Source organism: Zosterops lateralis (genome assembly GCF_965231275.1).
Source record: "Zosterops lateralis genome assembly, chromosome: 1".
NCBI classification, from domain to species: Eukaryota; Metazoa; Chordata; class Aves; order Passeriformes; family Zosteropidae; genus Zosterops; species Zosterops lateralis.
Genome location: NC_139762.1, coordinates 83,398,206 through 83,422,010, shown reverse-complemented (window position 1 = coordinate 83,422,010; position 23,805 = coordinate 83,398,206). Strand labels below are relative to the sequence as shown.

The following is a 23,805-nucleotide window of genomic DNA, read 5'->3' as shown; positions in this document are numbered from 1 at the left end:
TAATTCCCACTTATGTCTTGTTCATGCAGTGTCATAAACTTTGGGTGGATTTAAGCCATAACTTCTGCAGAAGCTGTACTGACATTTGCTCGTGCCATCTTGTTGATTATTAATGTCTATATTATCTAGTTTTAGCTAGTTCTTTCAGAAAAGAAGTTTCTTCCTGTTTTTTAAGTTCCCTGGATTTACTTTGAACTCAATTCTGAAAACCTACAACTTAGCATCTTTCATGCTATGTCCAATTCCCTTTAGGTATGACAGGATATATACAGCAATTAACAGCTTGGTAGTTTGGTGTTTTCCTTTAGAAATCTTGGCTGAATTATTTCTATTGTGCAATTTATAACAATCTTTCAATGCTGCTCTTAAAATGTGAGCAGTTATTTAGTATACATGGTGCCTGCTTGGCTTATCTATTTTGACTTTTTTTAATGAACAGATGTTACATCTCTTAAGGAACTAAAATGAAAACAGTCCTTACCTTTTCTTTCTGTCAAGAAGCTTTGAAGATGTTTGCAGTTAAGGTGAATTTTGATGTGAAAGGTGGGGGAAAGACTTGATTTCCTGTATTTTGCAGCAGAGCTGGTAGCTGATGCCATTCTAGTCTGGTCTTTGGGTTAAGTCTTGTGCCTCCAGTTCACTCTGGGCATTTGCTTGAAGGCACCATAAGCATGAAATTGATCTTCACTATCCTGACTTCTGGGACTCCTGCCTTAGGTTATAGGGCATGCCTGCATCAGTACATCCTGAGTTTCATTGCTGAACTTGTGTCCCTCCTCTGCGCTGTCTGGTCTCAAATTACTGGGACACCAAGTTAACATCTTCAAGTTCACTTGGCAGAACAAAGTCAGAGGAATGTACTTCTTGGTTAGAAAACTTAAATCTCCAAGTTCTGCAGCAAAAAGATGGATATAAAATTTCCACACCTGAGTAAGAAGTCAGACAGGCTTCCCACTAGCAAAGGAAAAGACTTGGAAAGCTCTCGTGTATCTTCTGCGATGTTTCTAGCACATAATTAAATGCCGCTTTCTTGTCCACTCTGAGAACTTGTTTATGAAACCTAATACTGCTCTGTGAAACTCAACACTTTGCTCCTTAATACTACAGCTTTAGTGATGCTCAGTGAGGTGGACAGGGTGCTTTGTGTATCAGCTGTTTCAGGCATCGTGAAGGCTAAATACAGCACTTCCTTAGCTGGCACTGGGAAGCTTCACCCATTCCTGAGGAGGGGGAAGAAATGTCCGTGTCAAGGTTCAGCCCTGTAGCAAATGCGTCCTTAAAAAAAAGAAATTAAACTGCTGAGTCACTTGTTCATTCTTCTTGTTTCATGCTTTCATGCCAATACCCTTGTATTTCACACAGGAGGGAGAAGGCAGACAATACTGTCTTTTATTATCCATACCCTGCAGCTCACTATCTTCTTCACAAAATATGGGTGGCGTCTGTCTGTCTCCACTTCATGGGAAAGATTAACAACAATTAAGGTCAGCAATTAAGGTTGTGAAAACCTTTGAATAACTGCAACATCTGTTCTTATACTAGAATAAATAAAATAAAGCTGGAGCTCTAATTGCCAACAGAGTACTTGCTCATATCTGTTTTGTAATTGTGGGCTTGTGAAATTCGTATTGTTAACTGGTCCCCTGCTGGCCAATGTCACTGGTCAGCAGTCAGTGTGAGCTTGCACACTTTTCACAAGAGCCACATCCTGAAAGTGAGGGTGTTGGATGAGAAGTGGGAACTATGTGTAAGGTGTGGGGCACTGTGGCAGTGGGGGTCAGGTGGTTCCCGAGATGGCTGTGGGATGTCGTCAGCCCCTCACTTTGGACATGACAGTCTATCCTGTGAACTTCCTAGTCCTTTTCAGTGTCAAATAAAACCATTTCTCCTAAACTGCTCTTGACTCTGACTGGTTTTCCTCTTACTTTGAGACAGAACAGGGTAGTTGATGGGAAGGTTACTTTTTCTCAGCAGACTGTTGTTTTTTCCATGAGCTTAAGTTTGATGGCAAGAGAGCACCCGAGTGTTCTGAGATGGATGTTTTTAGAAGTAGTTATTTCCAGTGCTGCTTCAATGCCTGACCACCCCTCTAGGAAACCAGTTCCAGTGTTTGACTACCCTCTTGGTAAAGGAAATGTTTCTATGTATCTAGCCTGAACCTCCCCTGACTCAGCTGTGAACCATTCCCACACATCCTGTCACTGGATATCAGGGAGAAGGTTTCCGGTAACGAGTGACCCATTTGCTTAATTTTGTCTGACTATACGGGGTGATTTCTTAACTTGTCTGCAGTGCAAATTATCAGCAATGTTATACTTTCCATCCAGAGAATGAAAACTTAAGTACTGCTCAAGGGCCGGGAGCTAGAGCCTAGTCCTTCTTGGCATATGTGGCCTCCACAGAAGGAACTGTTTGTGTTCCAACTTCGCGCAAAAGCAGAGTGATTTTGCACTTTCCAGTTTTCTTTTTTGTTGTGTTTAAAAGTGGATCTCATTAGACCTTTAAACCTTAAAAGGTTTAACCTGCCTAAGACAGATCTGTGTTAAGACTTAGGGATCTATCATCAAAATGTGATAGAAAATCAGCCATGTCTTTCTGTCCCTTAGACCATGGGAGCGATTCAGGTGCTTGTTTCCTGGTGTGTTCAATATTTCTCCATCCCCATGGATTGGTAGTAGTTTTCTATAATCTTGCATTTCTTAACTTGAGCTGCAAGGTCTTTCCTGACCAAGTGCTGCTGCTACTTGCTGTAATGGGAAAAATTATAGCTGTGTCATTCCTGCTGCTTGCTTGTCCCACTGACACTGAACGGAGTGCTGCATTAGGCAATGTGTTGTTGCATTTCTGCAGGAGCAGAATATGAGGGTATGCCTGCAGCTTAAGAGGCAAGACTAGGAAGTTCTGCAACTGGGAGCTTCTCTGGGAACAGTGGCTGTGTCATTGCCTGCCACAGAGAGAAGGGCACTTCTGTATGGAGCAGCCTTCTCAAACCTGACTCCTGAGAGGCATCCAGCTTCAATGAACTTCAGCTTCTGTCTTGTGTTTTGGAAAGAAACCTTTTGGGTTTGTATAATGAGGAGGTTGTCATTTAGTTAAATGGGAGAGTCCTCATGAATGTTGTGCTGCTCATTTTAGGCTATTGACTTATACAAGTTGTTGGACTGGAAAAGATGCATAGGCAAAGATGTTGCAGGAAACAAATGTGATAGTTTCCAAGCCACAGTGCAATTTATTGAAGACCCAATAATGCTGTAAAGAGGAGAGAATATCAGGCATTGGTGGAAAATGCTGTGGTACTGCTGTCCATTGAAGGAGATGGGGAATATTACAAGCTAGTAATTGCTGAGATCTGTAAGCATCAGAGCATTAGGTGAAGGGAATATTCTCCCTCTTCCAGTGACAGAAAGTAGCATGAAAGCCTGTGGGAGGTATTTGTGTAAAACAGGCAGTTGTGTGAAGCCATCTCTTCATGCAGAGCTGGTTTTTAATAAAATAGAACTGCTAATTAGCGAGGCTGAAATGAAAATCGAGACTTTTCTGATGCATCTGTCAAATTGATTGTATTAATGATGAGTGAATGCTTTTATAGATCAAAATACAAAGTAGCAAAAAAATTTGGAATTGTTATTTTATCAATTAACAACAGCAATTAGAAATTCAAATCTCTGATATTCACAGAGGCTTTTGCAAGAGAGCTCATCTGCTCCTTTGATAAACATTTTGTTTTATTATACTGCAGTGTATTTTGGAGAGGGAGAACTTTTTGGAAGAGCAAAGTGTGAACAAAATCTGCATTGAACAGTGAAAGAAACTCAGGGAAGAGAACTGAGATTTTTTTTTTATTTTTTATGAGGTTGACTGAGTTCTGCTATGTCATCTTGCATTTTGTGCTGCTGCTGCTGAAGAATCTCTTCATCTAGAGTTCATAGAGTTCACAGGCACATGTAAGTGCATGCGTGTAATACATGGGTATAATGTATGTATTATACACACATACACACTGAATGAAATCAAACCCTAAAAGTTGCTGGGAGAAACTGAAGCTTTGTCAGGATTGACTTCTGCACTACAGAGACCGAAAGTCTGGAGATGGTGCATGACTATGTAATTCAGTCTTGTCCAGAGGTGCTGAGAGTTTGAAGTTTCAGTAGTGTACACTGGGGCAGGATTCCTTTGGCTGTTTTTTTGTCTCCTGATCATGGATGGCTACACCTGAACCGGTTTTCTAAATTCCTGTTGTTGTCAATGGAAAGAACCAGGTGCTCCAGTGGTGCACTTCATTGAATTGTGTAGGTTGTAAGTGGCTTCTTAAACTCATCTCATGCAAGCCTCAGCTTTCTCTGACATCTAGATAGCTGCTGTGGGATGAGATGGACTGCACATAAGGAGAGCCTGATTCTCCTCCCTGACTGATGTGGCAGTGCAGGCATGTACATTTCTCCTGTAGGGGTACCACCAGCACCTAGGGTATGTGACTGCCTTCATATCCTGAAATAGTGTTGTAGTCGGCTCTGTGTGCAGCCTGGAGGTTGATTTCCTTCTGTGGGCAATGTACTACAGGCCTGTAAAATGATGTTGTGTAGGGGGACACTTACATGCTATCTTCTCCTTCCTTTCCACTGCTGCCAGTACCAGTTGGACAACCTTGGAGGTCAGAGAATGCAGATGGGACCTGTGTGTGGGTTCCAGGCTTGGAGTACAGGTGTTAAAGTATTTTGGTACACAGGGAAGGCATTGGGCTACATCTGGATCTTACACCTTTGGAGAACAAATGTTCCCCTTTGGCAGCTCTGGAGTCTGAAGGGGCTAGGGATGTTCCTTGTTTAATGCATATCTAGTAAAACTTCAGTGCTGGGGATATTCAACATTTCATACCTCTGTTAAACAGCTCCATAAGGCCTGAAACAACAGATTTCCTTTATGGCACCCTGAAAGTACAGGGAAGTAGCTCTTAATGTAGGTAGCTTGGCGAAATATTCTAGTTGAGTTATTTGGCCTGCTACCCAGCCTTCGATATGTAATCTTTCAGTACTGCCAAAATACCATTCTAATTAAGTTGACATAGTCTATGAAGCCTGGGTGGTATTACTTCAGTTTTCTTCCCTGTGCTTTTCAGCATTGCATTTTGAAAGGGCTGGTGGAAGCTGTGACACTTGCAACCTCACTATAGTCTTCATTAAACTGGGATTTTGGTCACCTTGTGACCTTCAGAATCAAAGGAAGAATATCCTCTTTCTTCCTCTCTGCAGGTACAAGTTAATAGCAGTAAATAAGTGTTCACTAATGCACATGAAACATGTGATCAGTTGGACAGATTTCAGCTTTTTGTTGAACATTAGCTCTTGTACAAAATATTAACCTATTCTGTAGGTTTATTTTCTGTTTTGTTTACACTTGTTTGAAAAAGCTATGCCCTGTTTGTCCCAGGGTGGTATTATATTTGCAAGTAGGTCAGCATACTCGCTTTTGAGATGTCAGCTTGAAATTGTTTTTCAAGGGCTAAAAAACGTTAAGAGGGTAAGAAAGAATTTGCTGATATCCTCTCTTTATTTATTTATTTACAGAAATTCTTAGCCTGTATTCAAGAATAGAGCACCAGTAACATTTTAGTTGTGTGCTGAAAGTCGGCAGTGATTGCCTGCTGCTAACCGTAAGCCACCCATGGATTTGAAGCTTGTGTGTTGCATAATGCCAGCAAATGCATTTGAGATTACAAAATGGTCTCTTTGCTCTAAGAAGAGATTGCTGTGATTTGTTAGTGAGGCAGCGTTAAAGTACACATGGGGTATCTGTGACATCAGTATCTTAAAACCACAAGCAGTTTTTTTGCAGTTGAGCGAGCTCTGGCACTGCTGGTGCTTCATTGCATGGGAGTGAATGAGTGCAGTCTCCAAAGTGGGTACGGGAGTGAATGAGTGCAGTCTCCAAAGTGGGTACAGGATTTTATGTTCCAGTCAAGTGAGGGTGTACATATTCCTTTAGTTTCTGTGTGCTATCCCTTGCACTTCTTGCACTTCTTTATTATAGCCCTCTTGAAAAGACAGGGTTTTCTGTTCATCTCAAGAGCAGTATTTGTTGGAGTATTTGTTGGAGTTGCCTCTTTGCAGCTGGAAGCAGAATTGGTCGTTGCCTGCTTGCGTGGGCTTGATGTAGTCCAGAGCTCTCCTGGCTCTGTTGAATTATCACCTCCAAGCTGTTCTGTGGTAACCCTTACCGTTCTGTGCATGAGAGGTGAAAGGGGTTTGCTTGTTTATTTTTGCTGCTTGCTACTGTTACTTACTATGGTGTCAGAATTGTTTCAACAGTTGAATTCTTGTGAATAAATAATGCTTGGGAATAGTTACCACAAAACTGCTTGGAGGGTGAATTAACGTACTGTTGATGCTGGAGAATGCATCTCTGCTCACAGAATGTGATGATTTTTTTTTTCAGAGGCTAAGCAGAAAATCTTTATTTTGAACGTTCTGACTGTACAAATGAGGTATACTGAGAGTAACCTTCTCACTTAAGTGTACCTTTTATGATATCTCAAAAAGATACCATCTTACTGAGTAGCTTGCAGTTTGAGTCAAAATGTCTAAATTTGCCTTCTAGCTTCAACCATTTGTATGGGATGGGACTATGTAAATAAACCAGTCCTTATTCACGAACATAAATCATAGATAACTGTAAAAGCCTCTTTCAACTGATTTTCTTCAGAAACACAAAGCTTGATGTCTATATAGAAGCTGCTGATACTCAAGTTAATAACTTCCCAAAAAGCTTTGTACCAAGAGAACAGCAAGTGATACATGTACAATTACTGTGTTAACTATCATTATGAAACCCTGTAAATTGTCAAAGCAAAAACCCTAATGTCTGATGTCATTGGTCCACAATAATGAAATTTTAAATCCAGGAAAAGTATTTTAACCCACCTGAAAATGCTGGGGAGCAGGAGAGACCCCAAGGAGGGATGTGAATGGTATTGATAGACACCTGCCTGTCACTTTCTGTGCACAATTGTGAATGTTGAAGTCAGCCTTATGGTCAGCCCTCTGTAGCTAGTATGGTGTAACAAAAACCTAGTAAGTTCTTTGAGAAGCTATGGAGCTCCCTGCATAAAGATCCAAGTAAAGAAAAATAGGCTGTGAATAATTGTGATGATTGATGAATGCATTATCTGGATGAAACAGGCTTAAAATGCTTGGAGAACTGATCAGTAGGTCATGTGATAGGAGATTGCCTTTTGTTCTTTGTTTCTTTTTTTTTTTTAATATATCTTTGTCTTTTGCATCAGCCAGGAAGAGAAAAAAGGTTTCTGTCTGCTTTGTAAGATTCTCCTCCAAAATGAAGGAGCATTGTAGAGAAATAAGGAAGCAGAAGCTGGGAGAAGGGCATCCTTGCTGCAGATTGCTACTCTATGAATTTAAGTCTCTCTATCAAACCTTTGTATATATATTTCAACTATTATTATTCACTCCTCAGCTGTTACTTTTACAGCCTCCTAACTTTTGTCAGGAGGCTGTAAAAGTAACAGCTGAAGAGTGCATGCTACCATCTTGTCAGCTTAGTAAAGGCAAGTTGAGTCTCGTATATCTTTCCAATGGATGTTTATGGATAGGTATGTAGACTAAGTTATGGTTTCAGACAGAATCTGTAATGAGCTGACCTTCTTAAAAAAAAAACCCAAAAAACCAAAAAACAACACTGCGCAGAGGCTGATGAACTTTATTGTTTAGAAAAATGTCTGTGTAGTTTAGTTTCTGAGTTGGGTTTTGAGCCCTTGGCTTTCAAATCCCACTGCAGAGCAGAGGGAAGAACTATTCACACTAGTTGCCTTTTGGAAGCGTAAAGGCTCAGTAGTGTATTGGAAGCAAAAAGCAGTGTTTTGGTAAGTATGCAACAAAAGCAGACTTTAGTTGAGTTGGTACCAAAAGGTGAAAGTAAGTGCCTTTGAGAAAAACTCCGTATTTTATTTGGAGATTTGGAGATCTGTCTGAATGTTTAAGTTCTGTGAGATGCCTGGAAAACATTAATTCTCACGGATGTGCAGCAGGAAGGATTTGCCAGCTCCTAATGGCAGTAAACAAAGAAAAAGAAAGTTCACAGGTTGCCTTGGCCAATGTAATAGTTTGCTGCCGCTGGAGAGGGGGTGATCCTGTTCTCTTCCCCTCTTGCTCATGGTCTCCTGCTGTTCACATTGTGCCAACTGAACTGCCTGTCAGATCTAAGTTTATTGCATTTGCTTCCTTAGCAGAACACTAACCCAGCAAAACAAATGCGTTAATTAACACAAGCTGAACTCATTAAGGGCCATACATGACACAAAAGGGGGAGAAGGAGGGAGTGCCATGAAGCTGCTGGGAGGAAGTGGAGGAAGAAAGCAGAGCAAGGGCTGATGAAGAGAGTGGGATGTCTGTCCTGTTCTTGGCAGTAACAAGCTATTAAATCATCTTCACTGTTGTATAACTTCACTCTAAGTCTTCAGGTTGGATCATAAAAGCTTAAAATAACATAAGGAAATAATTATTTAGACTGGTTCCCAAAATTATAAAATTCTGGATTCTGTTTTATGAGAAATGTGACTAAATTCGGGTGGGGAGGGGAGGCAAGACAATGACAACACAGAGAGAATGGATGTTTTTCTGGCTCTCTGGAGGCAAAGGACATAGTGAGAAATGGTACATGAAGAATTGGAGACCACTAGTCATGGCATTGTCAGATGAAGTTCACCTTGGGCTGCCTTACTCATGTACTTCTCATGTCCCAGTCATGCATCCTTGCACCTTCCCAACCTCTGCATATGGATTGCTGGTGGGGTTGTCTGCTGTATACTACATGGTTTTTATTTCAGTTTCTGTCTAATTAACATTTCATTTAGACTTTGGTACAAGTCTCTGTTTAGTTGCCAAAGTTCCTGCTTCAAAGTTATGGATTTGAAGCTATTAGGAGACAAAGAGGATTTTCAGTGATCAAGGAGGACAGTGAAACTGCAGAGTTTTGTAAATATTTTCAAAGTTTATTATAGGTTTGGGATTTGTTGTTTGGTTTTTTGATTTTGTTTGATTTGTTTTGCTGGTTTGTTGGGTTGGGGTGTTTTTTTGGTGTGTGTGTTTGGGTTTTTTTTCCCCTTGGTTGGTTGGGGTTTTTTTTATTGGAGGTGTTGTCCAATGTTGTTGGACAAAAATACTGTTTTTTTCTCAGGACCTTATCTTTGCAGTCAGTGAAACTGTTCTGTCAGAAGGTGAACGTGAATTCACAGGCTATGAGTCTTAAGCCCTTTCAAAATTTTAGGCAGATTCAGGAAACCAAAAAATGCTGAACTGCGTATATTTTATTTAATTTTATTTGGCAAGGCTCGAAGTGGGATGGCATCAGCTCTTCTGTGCTTCTTCTGAAGTATGTATCTGTTTTGGCTTTCAAAAGCCTGAATTGCCGTTGCCAAGATTCTTCACTTTCTGGCAAAAGTACAATGGCAAATGGCTTCCTTTACAAGGTGTAATATTTAGACTAACAGCTTTGCAATTAAGAATGGCAAAAGAGAATTATATTCCCTTTTTTTATAAGACCAGATTTTTTAGTATGGTTTCGTGGGAGTGTTTGGACGTAGCTGAAGTGCTTTTGATTGATGATTTATATTTTGAACAGTGCTTTTCATTTTAGTGCGCAACACTCGCTTGAAATTTTAGCTAGAACAATGCTTTGTTTTCAAAGATGTTCAAAGTGTTCCTCTAGTTGTGCAGTTGCTCCATATCATAGACTTGCAAATGTCTTTTGGGTACGTATGTATAACAAAATGAGTGTGAAGATACCAGTTCCGGTAAGGGAAATGGGGAGAAATAGGAAAGCTGCAGGTATTCTTAAATATTACCTGCTGCTAATCTCAGTAGGCCATCAGGGTGTTGATGATGATCATGTCATTAAGCCTTTTGTGGCTGGAGAGTAATTCCATTCTGGAGTGTCTGGGGAGGTGTTTTGGAGGAAGAAAACTTGTTTGAAGGGAAACTAGCCAGGTATTATTTTTCAGCATGGGCAGACTGGAGGCTTTGGGTGTGAGGAGGGACATGCAGAGCTGGGGAGAGAACCAAGTGTGTGTTTGAACCAAGTGTGTGTTTGAACTGAGTAAGTTGAGAAAGTGGTCAGTAAAATGTTTGAGGTGATGAATCCAGTCATGCTGACCAAGTTATCCCTTAGGGAGGGTGAGGGGCATTCTTAGTGTTGTAAATTGACACAGGCTCCACCTGAAGCTATCACTAAAAAAGGGGAAGATGCTTTAGAAATCTTTACATGTACTGATTGCTGAAGCTGTGATGAAATCTGATCTCAAACTTGTGTGCTGCCAAGGGTGTTTTAGTCTCCTTGGTCCAGCCAGCTCAGGAATCTGATGGCACTTTCTTTTCAGCCCACATAGTCATTCAGGCTTCATTTTTGTGAGAAATTGTCTGGGTCTTGCATGCAAAAGCACATCTGGGCCCTGCAGTTTCAGTGCAGCTGGGGACATTGCTAGCTGTCAGGTCTTTCAACTACGGAAAATTCACTGGCATGCCTCATGCTGCTTGTATCCAACTTTATTTCCATTGTAACTATGGCAATAGAAGGAGACTGGTAAGAAAGTGTCAGAGTATGGGTACTCATGCCTGTGTTGCAGAGGGTTGCTCGGTGTATCCATGGAACTGCCTCCCCTCATCTTGTTAACCTGTTTTGGTGATACAGATAGACCTGTGTGTATGTAAATATATATATGTACGCACACATGTGCAGAAAAAACCAGGTCACTTTTCTAGATGATATGAAGTAGTAGGGAGCCTACAGCCAGGAGAGCACTTAGTTGAAGTCTTGGAGATTGCTCCTTGTGTAGAAGAGAGGATCTTTTTCTTCATGGGTTCTTCAAGATACTAAATTTTAAGTCCACTAGACTTAACTCAGACAGTCCTGAGGGTGAGTTAGGGGACAATATTGTATTGGTTCAGTTTTAAGACCTTCTTCTAGTTTTTTAGGAAAATCTAGGTTTGGTCTGCTAAACCTTATTCAGTATTGTGGGGCGAAATGGAATAGTGATACTTAGCGTCTGAGAGAATAAGATCCACATTAAAGAGAGGGAAAGGTTTTTAACTTGTATGTAAAACCTGAGATCTTAGATAAAGGTTTTCAGGTCAGAATTAAGGCTATATTGAAGCTTTTTCCCCTTCCCTCTTTCAAAATAGTTCAGCTATAGAAAGCAGAACATTATAGAAGAAAAATGATGAAATACTTAAAAGGGTATAACATTCAACAAATTTGTTAAGTTACCTTTCATAAAAGAGCATAAATCTAGTTTTCAAGAGCTCTGGAGCTTGTCTTGCAACTCTGCCAGGTTAAAATCCTTTTCTTTTTTTTCCTCCTCCTCCTCCTCCTGTTCCTAACTAATCTGCAAGCAATTGCGTTTTAAAAATTATTTTTCTCTTGAATTTAAAGACTTTGACAGATGGCACATGTAGAACCTGGAAAACTTCCTGAATTGGCAGAGTGACCATACCCCTGCCATTTTCCTACCACAGTATCTCTAGGTGCGTAGGCTGTGTCTGCTTCCAGAGTGCTGGGCGAGATGCCGCTTCCTCTGCTGGGAATGTGCAGATAACAAGTGATAAATCAGAAAAACATACCTGGTGATGGGCTTAATTTGCAATTAATAGACAACTTAATCTGCTGGTTATCTGAGTAATTTGATTGTGACTTAAACGACTTATTCAGAGCAGTGACATCTCCAGGGTTCATGCATGCAGTGTTTTCCGTGCAGGATTAATATCAATCTTTTAGATGGTGTGAATTTGTTTAACACTTTTGAGAGCCTGAGACATCAAAGCTATGCCTCACAATAGTCCATTCTTTATTCTGGAGAATGTCATACCAAAAATTAGTCTCATGACCTTTGAAATGCGGTTTATCATGACTGTCTTTCTATCAGGGCCTCTGTCCAAGGCAGGGCTCTGAAGCAAATAAAGACTTCAGACCTGAAATCACTTGGTTCTTTCTGAATGTGCACAGGCTCTCTCGCTGGATGCTGCATGGCAGTTGTTCTCACCACTGAATGCCCTGAGTTTTGTAACAGTGATCAACTACATAGCTTGTTTCCTATTTACAGTCCTTTGGAATTTCCCTCCCCCATCTAAGGCATTTTAGGAAAAGGGCAGTGACTTGGCACTTGGATATCTCTGCGATTTGTGCTGTGTGAATTGTGTGGAAAGAGCATGTATGTCTGTGTGCAGCTACAGTCTCTGACGAGAAGTGACATGCTAAATACCATGTTTAAAGACAACAGCACAGGAAAAATCGATCTATTTTTCTTTTTAAATTCTAATATTTATCTACTGAACGTGTGAATTGGTGTAGAGTTCTGTCCCTATGAAATTTATTACTTGTTGATGTGGTACAAAGGACCTTAGTTCTTAAAGGTGAGCGAAGGCTTTTTGTATTCCCTGGGGTAGGACTTGGTTGATAAACTGTTTTTAGACAGACAAAAGAGATGAGATCTTAAATCAGTGTTAATGTGTGACTGACCAGGAATGATACCATCTAGAGATTATTGCTTTCCTCTGTTTCTGCAGCGTTAACAAATGAATACTCAAGAATGTAGCAGCAAAGCAAATGGTTCTTGATAAATTATACAGTCTTGACTCCAACTATTGTTTGAGGAAATTTATGATCTTCCACTGGTGTAATGGGGCTGTGGTATAAACTGCAGCACGCCCAAGAGTAGACAAATTGGTCTGGTATTGTTTAGGAACATATTTAATCTATCTTGCTATAAGTGAATTGGAGCCTTTTGCTGAAATGTCAAAAGACCAGTATTTTGATATTCAGTCCTAAATAACCTACCAGTAAATTTGCCGCAGTTGTGCCTTTTCCTGATGTCTAAATACTGAAGTGATAATAAACATAAAACTGTTGCAGTGTAAAGCTCAGTTCTTTTCCCTTACCCCCTTTATGTAAACTTTCTTTAGTCTTGGTGGGTTTAGAGGCCAATAATACTGTTCTCTTTATTCTTGATGGCTTGCTTAATTTCTCTATAGATGTGCTTACGGGAAAGAAAAGAAAATGGTACTCCCCCGAGTGAAAAGATTAAGAGCTTTTCTTAAATCTGTGCTTAATTCTCCCAGAACAAACTGGGTGATTAAAGTGAAATCTTCAGATCAGTCTTTCAAACTGACTGCAAACTTTTAGGTGTGGAGAAGTAGCTAGAAGGCTGTAGACCACTGTTTATGTTTAAAGACTAGCAATAGTGCAAGTTGAATAATGTGTCTGCAGAGTTAAATGCTTGATGTGGCCTCCCCCCCACTTTGAGTCCTGTAAGATTTTGAGTTTAAGGGGTTTTTTTTCCCATAGTATTTACTTACCTAGAATAAACAACTGAATTTGTGCATATTTAGTTAAATGGATTTTCAGACTTGCTATTGCCAAAACCAGTTTCCTCCCAGGGTAATTGGCTGTATGAATTGATCACTGCAGAAGCCCAGTAACTACTTCTTGGAAAGTTGTTTCCAGGAGTCTGCCTGCCTTACTGACAGAGGAGGAAGCTACCATACCCCAGCCAAACTCATCCTGGAACTAGGTAAAATAAAGCTTCCTTGATGAGTGCATGGTTTGTGGACCGTAGGCAGGAAGTCATCCGGGAACAGTTTGTCCAAGATGTTTTTTTACCCTTGTCCCTCACTTAACTGTCCCATAAATTGTGCTGGCAGCTTTGGTTTGGTGACAGTTCGTGCTTACCAGAGAGCAGTGGGTAGCCTGTTTAAAAGTTGGGCTTTTGTTTTGAACATATAATTGATAATTAACAGCGAACCAGACAGGAGCTTGCTGGTGGTAGAAGTAAAAGTTCTGACTGTGCTTTGCAGTCTGCTTTCTGTTCCGCAGTCGTGCCTTTTTCATCTACTTGGAGATGGCATCACTTGTGTTGCACTGCAGGGATATGTCCACCACTGGTAGGAAGAAATGCTGGAGCAGCAAATAGTGCTTTATTTATTTATTTATTTATTTATTTATTTTTATTTATTTTTGTTTCCTTTGTTATGAGGCAGTTATAATAACTTTCTTGACATTGTCTTGCCTTCTTATTTTTAGTTCTTTAGCCATACGTACCTCTAAATGTTTCCAGATTTCTTTCCAAGCTCTATTCGATCACAAAGTGATGCTTTAGAGAAAACACAACTCACCTTGCAAAGTTGCTGTTAATAATCATTCAGAAGAGCAAGTGCAAGACTTGAATGAATTGTATGTGACACTCTATTTGATATATTGTGTGTGAATAAAACCCTGGAGGAAACGACAGGCAGGAAAGAGTAAAGGTTAGAAGTTGTGTAGCCAGACATTGAAGGCTGATGCTGCATAATGATCTTGGTGATCTTATGAGTTTTTTCCAACTTAAATGATTCTGTGATAAGTGGCTGTCATCTTAATTAACTCAGAGATTTCAGTGTTTTCTTTCCACAATTGAAAACATAGCCTCAGCTGGTGAGAGCCAGTTTTCAAATGGCTGGGGTTTTGCTGTGAAGGGAGGCCTTCATGTTTGCTGAAACAGTGAAAATAAAGCAGGAGCCACACAGCCTGAGAATTGTTATGTTGGGTTTTTAAATGAAGTATCTAATTGAATGTGTTTGCTAGGCTACAGGCAGCAAATGTGCACATTTTCTACTTCAAGTTGATGCAAATCCTCATCACCTCATCTTGATCTTCTCAGTCTTCCTCCTCCAACTGTTTTCAATAATAAGTTGATGAAATGCCTTCAGTATGGTTTCTGACAGTTTGTTTGTACTCTGCAGGTCCTGGGAAGCAGTAGATGTAATTTGAAGAAAATTTGAAGGAACAAATGGCTTTAGCTGGCTGCCCAGACTCCTTTTTACATCTTCCTTATCGGATAGTAAGTTGTGAAATTGCATGTTCGTGTCAGCTTGTAGCATCATATTGCTGTGTGCTGGTGATTGATTGTGCATTCAAACTTTTCATCAAACTGCTAATAGCTGTCTGGCAATTCCCTGGGCTTTGCTAACATTTTGGAAACAGAGCCTCTGTTACCATCCTGTATTCAAGTTCTGCTGCCGAAAAAACTGGGTCATTAATGTATATACGGATTTGATATTTGTCTTTGAAATAGCCATTTCTTATTTGGGAGAAGGAACTCGTTTCCAAAGAAAATGTGGCAAGCTACAGTACCAGTGAAATGCCTTGCACCAAAATGTATCTGTTTGCAGAATGCTATATTTGTAGGAACAAAGGCAGAGATTTTTACACTTGGTTAGATCCTATGCTTTTTGAGTCATTGTGCTGTATCTAAGCAGCCAATATGGCATATTACAAAGAGTATATTTTAAAAGAACCTTCAGCTGAATTCGAAGGTACTTGACAAAAATTCGTGTAAAAGTTCTCTTTTTTTTGCCTGGACAGTTTTAGTTGGCATAATGCTTGCTTTGTATTTTTTATGAAACTGTAAATTGCTAGTTTGCCTATGATCTTTTCTTTGCAGTTTTATTCTTCTGTTTTCATAGTATGATTACCACCCTGAGCATTTAGTTATGATTTTGGACCCTGAAGATACACAAATAATTAAACAGTGTCATGTGACATTAAAACCTTTTCCTTTTGTCCCAAGAGAAACATTGCTGGTAGTGATTACAACAGTCATGCTACTCATTTGGAAGAAAAGCAAAAAAACGGATAAAAACAAAACCAGAATTTCCAAAAAGTCTCTTTAGGATTAGGATTCACACATGTTGTGTAATATGTCAACTTAATTTTTTTTTCCAACAGGAAACCTCTAATTAGTTGAAAATCTAATGTTAGTATATGCTGAGTTGTCAGCTGAATGTACCTGAATGTTTTTCCCAATAGCAGGAAAAACGTAACAGTTCTTTTATAGCTCATTTTACAGCTATAAATATAGACTGGACTTTGAGAAATTGGATGTCCTGAAAATCTGTTACTATACTTGGATCTATGAGTTTAAAAGAATATGTAACTAGATGTGCCTAGACTTCATAATTTTGATGCACTGTGAGATTATGCTTCCAATTCATTTAGAGCATCATCTGAGTCATGATGTGAAGCTGAGGGGAAGGAGAGCTATGTAAGAGAAACTTGACATTCTAGGCAGTCATTTTTGAGCTGCAAATTTTTTAACTAAGTGTCAATCTCTCCTGTGAAAACAGTGTCTTTTGTGGTTCATAGGAAGTAAAAACTTGAATTTTCATTTTGGTACTTCCCTTTCTCTGACAAACTCTATAGATAATCTGCTTTAGTCTGGAGCAGTCAGCAGACTGGAAGTGTCAGAGCAACATGGGGTGACTTAAGATGGTGGGAAAGTGGCTCAGTTATTTTTGGTCAAAGCTTACTGTGTATTAACTACCCTAAGTGCTTATAACCAGTTTGAAGACTAGCTGTGGAAGCCCATTCACAACTACTGTGCCTTCTGTCAGAACTGAAGTTTGCATTAAAAAACCCTGAACATCTGTTTTTCCACCCCTACTAAATCTGACTTAGGAGCTTTCATCAACTTGTCTTTCAAATTTGGCTGCAGTGAAAGCATTTTGTTGGTAAAGGGCTGAAAGAAGGTTAAACTAAATATGCTCTAGATGAGAGTGTAAAGAAGTATTCTATTTTTTCAGCACATTTTCTTACTTAATGTGAATGAAAAGCTATGAAGGACACAGCTCCAGAGATCCCAAGGTTGGGACCTTGGTGCTGAAAATTCAGTATTAGAATAAATTGACACGTTGGAGGTTGGGATTATATTTAAGGCAAGAAAAATGAGAACCTGGGTAAGTGAGTATGCTCTACAGAATATCCTTTAGAATGTCTTGCTGCCAATCCACGTTTTCCCATTTTTTTTAATGTTTGTGGAGAGATGGGCAAGGTATAGATCTCTGACTTTCTTACTGGGCTCTTTGTTCGCAAGGTTCGATGCTTTCAGAACCTTTCAGGTCTTGTTTAAGAGCTTTTTTCTTCTTTTTCTTTTAACTTTCTCAGGAGTGAGCACATAAACCACTCACATTGAGTGCATTCTCCTAGAAACCATCTCTAGCTCTGTAAAAAAAAAAAATCAATACTATCTTTCAGTCGCTTTCAGGGGTCCTTTCCAAATTCTTGAACTCTTCAATAAAAATCCAGCAGTGAGAATTGGCAGTATTTGTCTTCTGTTCCTGGAAATTCAGAACATAGTCCCAGAATTTCTCAGAAAAAACAGGATGATTTACTGTGTTTCCGTTCTTTTGCAATCTGTAGTCACAACAGTATTTATGTGCAGTGACTTGAACTCTTGGGGAGTATTTAGTTCTTTAACCCTTTGCTTTAATTGTACAAGTCTCGGTGACATAAATAACAAAAATCGAGGGTTTTTTTTTCTCATTTTATGAATATTAAAATTTTGGGCACACAGGAATGTTCTGTTCTTCTTCCACCTTCTGCCTTCTGTTTGTTTTCTTATGACCAAGATGCAGGTATGACTTCAGTAATAATTAATATAGTTTGGTTTTAGTGAATTCTTATTTGAGAAAGAACTTGTAACTTGGTATAAAATGGACTACAAGCACTTGGCCACAAAGTAGGGAGAAAATGGAAATTGCTTTCTCTTATGTATACAGAGCTGTGGATTTCAGGATTGCTAATAATCCTCTTGATCAGATAAGAGTGCAGAATATTGCACATCATACTTGAGAAGCTTTGTGCACTTCAAGAGGCGGAATTAAATACATAAGAGAATTAATCAGAGGGTAGCTACTATAATGAAAGCCTCTTTCAGTGATGTCAGATTTGTGGATGTGAAGGTGATTTGCTGCCAATCCTAGAACTACAATAGCAACATTGCTCTCTCTTCATCTGGAGCAGAGGTTCTCCAGGTTTTAGTACGGCAAGCTTTGATCCTTGTTTTCAATAAAATGATACTGTAAGTTAGGAGACACCTTTGGATGCCATCTGATCAAAGTCCATGGCATATTGTTTTCCTAGTGTGCTTCATCTTAGTGAGTGTGTTTTTTTGAGAAACTTGCTTTTTTTATTTTCAGAGGTGGCTTGCTTAGATTGGGCAGTTAGAGAAGAGAGAGTTTCTCTTTTAGTGAAAGGGAGAAAAAAACCCCACCTTTTGATTTGAATAAACCTTTAATTTGAGAATTACCTTGATGGATGCAATAATCCTCATGCTTGTAACATCCAGGTGCCTTCTATATGAGTCAGTCATCTCTGCCACTTTGGTATAGAACATAACAGTCTGTTATTTAGTGTTAATATAGGTATACATGCTGCAGTCCATGTTTCTGTGCATAAAATGTCTTTTATCATTAACAAAACATACATGAAAAACATTTAGTTGCAGAATTTGTATCCAAGTGGGCTTGGAAAGGGCTGTTGAAACCTATGTTTTGGCCCTCGTTGTCTGCCTGACACTGAATATCTTTATTAGCTTGGCTGTTGACAATTGTTTATCGATTCTTTGGAGATGTCATTTGCCAGTTGTGGTAAGAAAGCGGCCAGGCCAGAGTGGTTCTGGTCATGCCCCTCCTCAGCTGGGCAGGGGGGAGGAAATATAATAAAGGGCTTGCAGGATGAGATAAGTGCAGGGAGAAGTCACTCACTGGGTACCATCGCAGGCAAAACAAACTCAACTGGGGGAAATTAGTTTAATTTATGACCAATCAAATCAGAGTTAAAGTAATGAGAAATGGAGCTAAATTTTAAAAACACATTCCCCCCACCCTGTCCTTCTTTCCAGGTTCTACTTCACTCCCGAGTTGTTCTCTCTCCTCTCCTCCCGTGATGAAAGGGAATGGAGATTGCAGTCACTTCAATACACATTGTCTCTGACAATCCTTCCTTCTCACACTCTTGCCTTGCTTCAGTATGGGGGCCTTCCCAGGGAGACAAGATCTCCATGAACTTCTCCAGTGTGGGTTCTTCCCACATGAGCATAGGTCCCTTCCATGGGGTGCAGTCCTTCTGGACCAGACTGCTGTGCCTTGTGGAGTTCACCTGCTGCAGTGTGAGCTCTTCTCTCCCTGCGTGCACAGGTCCTGCCTGCAGCCTGCTCCTGCAGTGTCACAGCCTCATTTGTGCATCTACGTGCTCTGGCACAGGGCCCTGGATGGGCTGTAGGTGGATCTCTGGCTTCCCTGTGGGACTCCATGGACTGCAGTGGCACAGCTGCCTCACCATGGGCTGCACCACAGGCTGCAGGGAAACCTCAGCTCCAGATCCTGGAGCACTTCCTCCCCCTCCTTTTCCACTGACCCTGGTTTCTGCAGAGGTGTTTCTCTCACATTTTCCTACTCCTCTCTTCATCTGCTGTCTGTCATGGTTTGGGAATGGTGCTCCTTGATGTAGTTCTACCACTGAGACTCTCCAAACCACACTGTTGCTGGGTCACCTCCCCAGCCCTACCACTGGAGGTGGCCAGAGAGGAGAATTCGAGGCAGAAGAGGCAAAGATAACACGTTAAGATGAGAACTATTTACTGGGAAACAGCCATGAGATAAGAAAAGGAACAGCAACAATATTGACATCTTAAGTGTTTCTTGGAGAGTAATTTCACATGCAAAATAAATGCTCATGGAACCTGACCAGTGACAGGCTTGCTCATCAGGAAGAAACGCCTTCTCCTCAGAATCTCCATTTTTCCACCCCAGGCAATGAGGTGAGGTGGTACAGAATAACCTCCCTGTCCTAGCAATGCTGCCTCCCAGCTGCTGCAAACACTAACCCTGTCTTGGTCAGAACCAGGACTTAATTGAACAGATGGTTTTTTTCTTCCTCACAGAAGACACCCCTGTCCCTCCCTGCACTGCCAAAGCCTTCTCACACAAACCCAATACATGATTTTCAGGATTCAAAACAAACTGCTTTGAATCTTAAGCCTCCTCTTATTAGGCTTAAACAGACAAGGATTCTGCTTGCATAAAATTAGTTCTGGAGTTTGAGTTTTTCACACTAAGAGGACAATATGAAGGACCAGAGTGCACAAGCAGGCTTTCAAAGTCCTTGGGCATAACTGAGTGAAAAAACACCAGATGCATTATTACATTGCATCACTCTTCTACATATTGCATAAAGAAAAGCTGAAATGTTGCTACTGCCAATGCAGAAAGTCATCAGATTTGTGAAATATGGTGTCAGTCAACAAATCTTTTATTGACGATACTCTTGCTTTTAACAGTTTACATGTATGTGGTGCAGAGGGTTGACGGACTGGAGCAGACAAAGTACAAAGCAGCGCGAACATTAGTGAATGTTTTTACAAGACATGTTGCCTCCAATATGAAGTTATGAAATCTGTCTCCCTGAGTGCAGACTGCAAATGTTTTTTACAGATAGAGTTGATGCTGCTTGTTAGTTTTCATTGAAGACCAACTGAAACTGGATTTCTAGCCTTTATTTTTCTTGGAAAGAAATTTGTTTAAAAAATTGTCCTGAAACGAGTTGTTTTCATTAACATTGAAATTAAAGTGGGGTCCGGACCTCCTAAAGAGAAGTGGAAGCATGCTTGCCACCCTTATGTTGGATCATCAGAATACTTTATATGAAGCAAAGTAATGTTGAAGAAATTTCTATCTTGCAGTAAGCTTATATACAATTGATTATGGTTTCCCTCCTTACAAGAAATACTGGTCAAATTTTTTTTCTTGGTTTTTGATGTATCAGTTTACCTTTCTACATGTCCAGTCACAAGTATGTACCTTATTGTTTGCACTTCTGCTTTTGTATTCTAATTTACAGAAGTTGGTTGGCAAAACATGAAGTATTTTTTGAAGGTGAATGCAAACAAGAAAGTTCAAGTGTCTCGGTCCACATTTTCCAATTATATGAACTTTTTCAACCTATTGAGAAAAAAAGACTCCTGACTCTAGTGGTCAATCATACCATTTGCTACTTGCATTGCTACTACCGTTGGTCAGGAAACAATATAGATGTTGCAAATCAAGTGAGGAAATAAAGGAGTTTAATTTTGCATCTTCCTGTTAATGATTTCATGCTTGAACACTAGACTTACCCTGTCATTAAATGCAAGCAGTCTCCTGATTTAGCTCTGGTTTTTATTCATATTTAAGCCTATGGTTTGCTACTTTTATACTTGAGAGAAAGTTGAGGGGTGATCTTAGGAATGTATATGAATATCTGAAACATTGTAAAGAGAATGGGTCTTTTCCCTGTGTGCAGAGCCAGTGGACATGATCTGAAACACAGGAGGTTCCCTCTAGATATTGAGCAATGCTCTTTCACTGTGAGAGTGACAGCACTGGCAGAGGTTGCCTAGGAGGGGTGATGAAATCTCCATCCTTGGAGATCATCCAAAGCCATCCAGACACGATCTCAGGGTGTAGGTGGCCGTGCCTGAGCAGAGGATTGGACCAGGTGACATCCAGAGGTCTTGTCCAACACCAGTCATTCAGGGATAGTGTGAAAATCAAAAGCAGTGGGTCTCCTTTGGTTCTGACTTCTGTACAAACCTTCTATTTAAGATGGTACTTCCAGACTCAAAACATACCCACGTTGATAGGAATAGATATATTTTCTGTTGTTCTCTCACAAAACTTCATGAGAACATTCTGAAGCAATGGCAACAATCAGTTTAGCAGACTATAGCACCAAACAAAGTCCTGCATATTTTTTCATGAGTTGAATCTTTTCCAAATGAGTAAATATTTAACAAGCTGTTTACCAACTGGTTATTTTGGAGAAGTACCAGTATGAGTTTTTTATGTTCATAGCAGCTCTAATTTAACAGAAGAGAGTTGATGTACCAGTCCTAAGACAGCTTCACACTTCAAATGCCTGCAAAAATATAAGAAGATAGAAACCTGAAATACAAAAGAAGCATTTTTTTTTTAAACTGCATTGGTTATAGCCAACTGGAATTACATTAGTGATAGTTTGGGGGGGGCTGTGCTTTTAATGAACCTTCCTCCTACAGATGTTCATTGCTCTACATATGAGTAAATAGTAACCAATGGAGAAGATTATTTTGTTTTTTAAGAGAAAGATAATATTGCTGTGTATTTGGAGCTGTCACTTTTCAAGAAAGCACTGTGGCTCAGATAATTCTTAGTGTTGTTGTCCATGCCAGTTGGCTCAGAGAGATCTTTTCTATCCTTGGAAAAGACCAGTGATACAATGTTGCCTTATATTTAAGTATTTCCTAGAAATATATCTAGATACAGAACTTGCATAAAGTTATGCCCAGTACATTTTCTTGCCTTACATAGTCCAAAGATAATCTGTTTGATCAAAGGAAGGACAATATTTCATAAGCACCTATTTATAGATATTTTTTAAGTTAAAGAAGGAGGAAAAAACTCCTCCAAACTACCACCCCAAATCCTGTGATTCTGCGTGAAGCTGTTCGTGTGATCAAATCTGAGAATTTTCCTGCTTCTAGAAAGAAACTGTGGGTACAGTTTCCAGACTTTATTGTTCACGTGATGTCTCATGGCACAGATCTTCTTGTTTCTACACTTGCAGACTTTCTGCTCCAAGTTGAAGCTGCTAATTCAAAGAAGAGTGGAGAGCCTGAACTCAGTGTCCTTGGTGTGGTGAAGGTGTCATTTACTCTGTGAAGCTAGAGATAAATATATCAGGTCCACCTAGTACTAGCTATGACTGAAAACAGTCTTTACCTGCTCTTTTTTGCATCTCCTAAGAACTTTTCTTTCCATTCCTAGTGTAATGTAACCTAAAGTGGTCTTTTTAAAAAGCTATTCCTAGGTTCCCACAAAACTCTGGTGCTTTTTGAGGTGTATCTTTCATTCCTAGTGTTTCAGGTATGTTCCCTTTGTGGAGAGGTGGGGTGGAAAGTGGTGCACAGAGCAAGGACTTCGTTCTTGTAGGGCTGATTTTGCTTTTTCAGGGTGGAATTTTACCAAATTGATCAGCTTTCAGGAATCCTTCATGAACAAAGGGCCAGATTATTGGTATTAATGGCCTTTCATGCTAGATAGTATTGATATTTTAATCTGAGGCATTAAGATACAGTGTTTTTATTTCTGGTTTTGAAAGAACCGTGAGCAATCAAAAGTAGAACACAAATGCCCAGCAAAGCTCTCAGGCTTTACTGCTATTTTAAGATAGCTTTGGCCTGCCTTCTGGTGCGACCAGTGTGCATATTTGAAATTCTAGCCTCTACAATGAAAAGGCAAGCCCTCGGAAACAGCCAGTGGTTTTGGAGCATGCTGGTCCTTTGCAAGCTGAATGTTAAACAATGACTTAAGACTCTACTATACACTGGCTGTAGCTCTTGATGTCTTACACATTGGCTCCATTTTTTGACATAATTTTGGCAAGTGGGGGAGCCTGGCAATCCTTCATGCTAGTGGCCTTAGCTCTAATAAAGTGCTTTAGTTATTAGCACAAGTAAATAGTTGTCCATTTGTGCTTCATTAATGCATATTAGTCATACAGTAAATACTGTCATGCTGGCAACTTCCCCAGAATAGTGAATACTTCTGTACAGTTCAGGAGGGGGTTTCTGACAAAGTGATGTTGGCACCTTTCTTGAAGAAGTTCTTGAAGCTATTAGTGTAGGAGAGTGACAGGCCATTATTTCAGCTCACATAAGATTCGTAGAATTGATACTTCAGTGAAGGCAAAGAGGTATTTTTGATGAATTTTGTGCTGTTGCAGTAGGTTCTTCTCAAGTATTCAGTTGACTTTTCTACAGCTTTCAACTGTATTGAGGTAGGTTGCTTTGGGCTGTGGGGAGTACAAATGAAGCACCTGCTCTTCTAATGAAAATAGATGTTCCAAAAATCCCATGTGATTGTCCAGTATTGTAAAATTTTAACTATGTATTTGGAGAAACCTAGTATGTGCAGC

The 23,805-nt window shown here is 39.9% G+C and overlaps 1 protein-coding gene across 3 annotated transcripts in view; it reads left to right on the top strand.

The window, feature by feature from the left end:
• The window catches only part of GRB10 (growth factor receptor bound protein 10), a 144,373-nt gene that overhangs the window by 21,203 nt on the left and 99,365 nt on the right, over positions 1 to 23,805 (top strand). For all 3 annotated transcript variants that reach the window (XM_083855373.1, XM_083855374.1, XM_083855372.1), the window contains exon 2: positions 14,778 to 14,875. In XM_083855373.1, coding sequence (XP_083711499.1) covers positions 14,825 to 14,875 — 51 coding nt within the window. In that variant the 5' untranslated portion in view covers positions 14,778 to 14,824. The remainder of the gene's footprint in view (positions 1 to 14,777; positions 14,876 to 23,805) is intronic.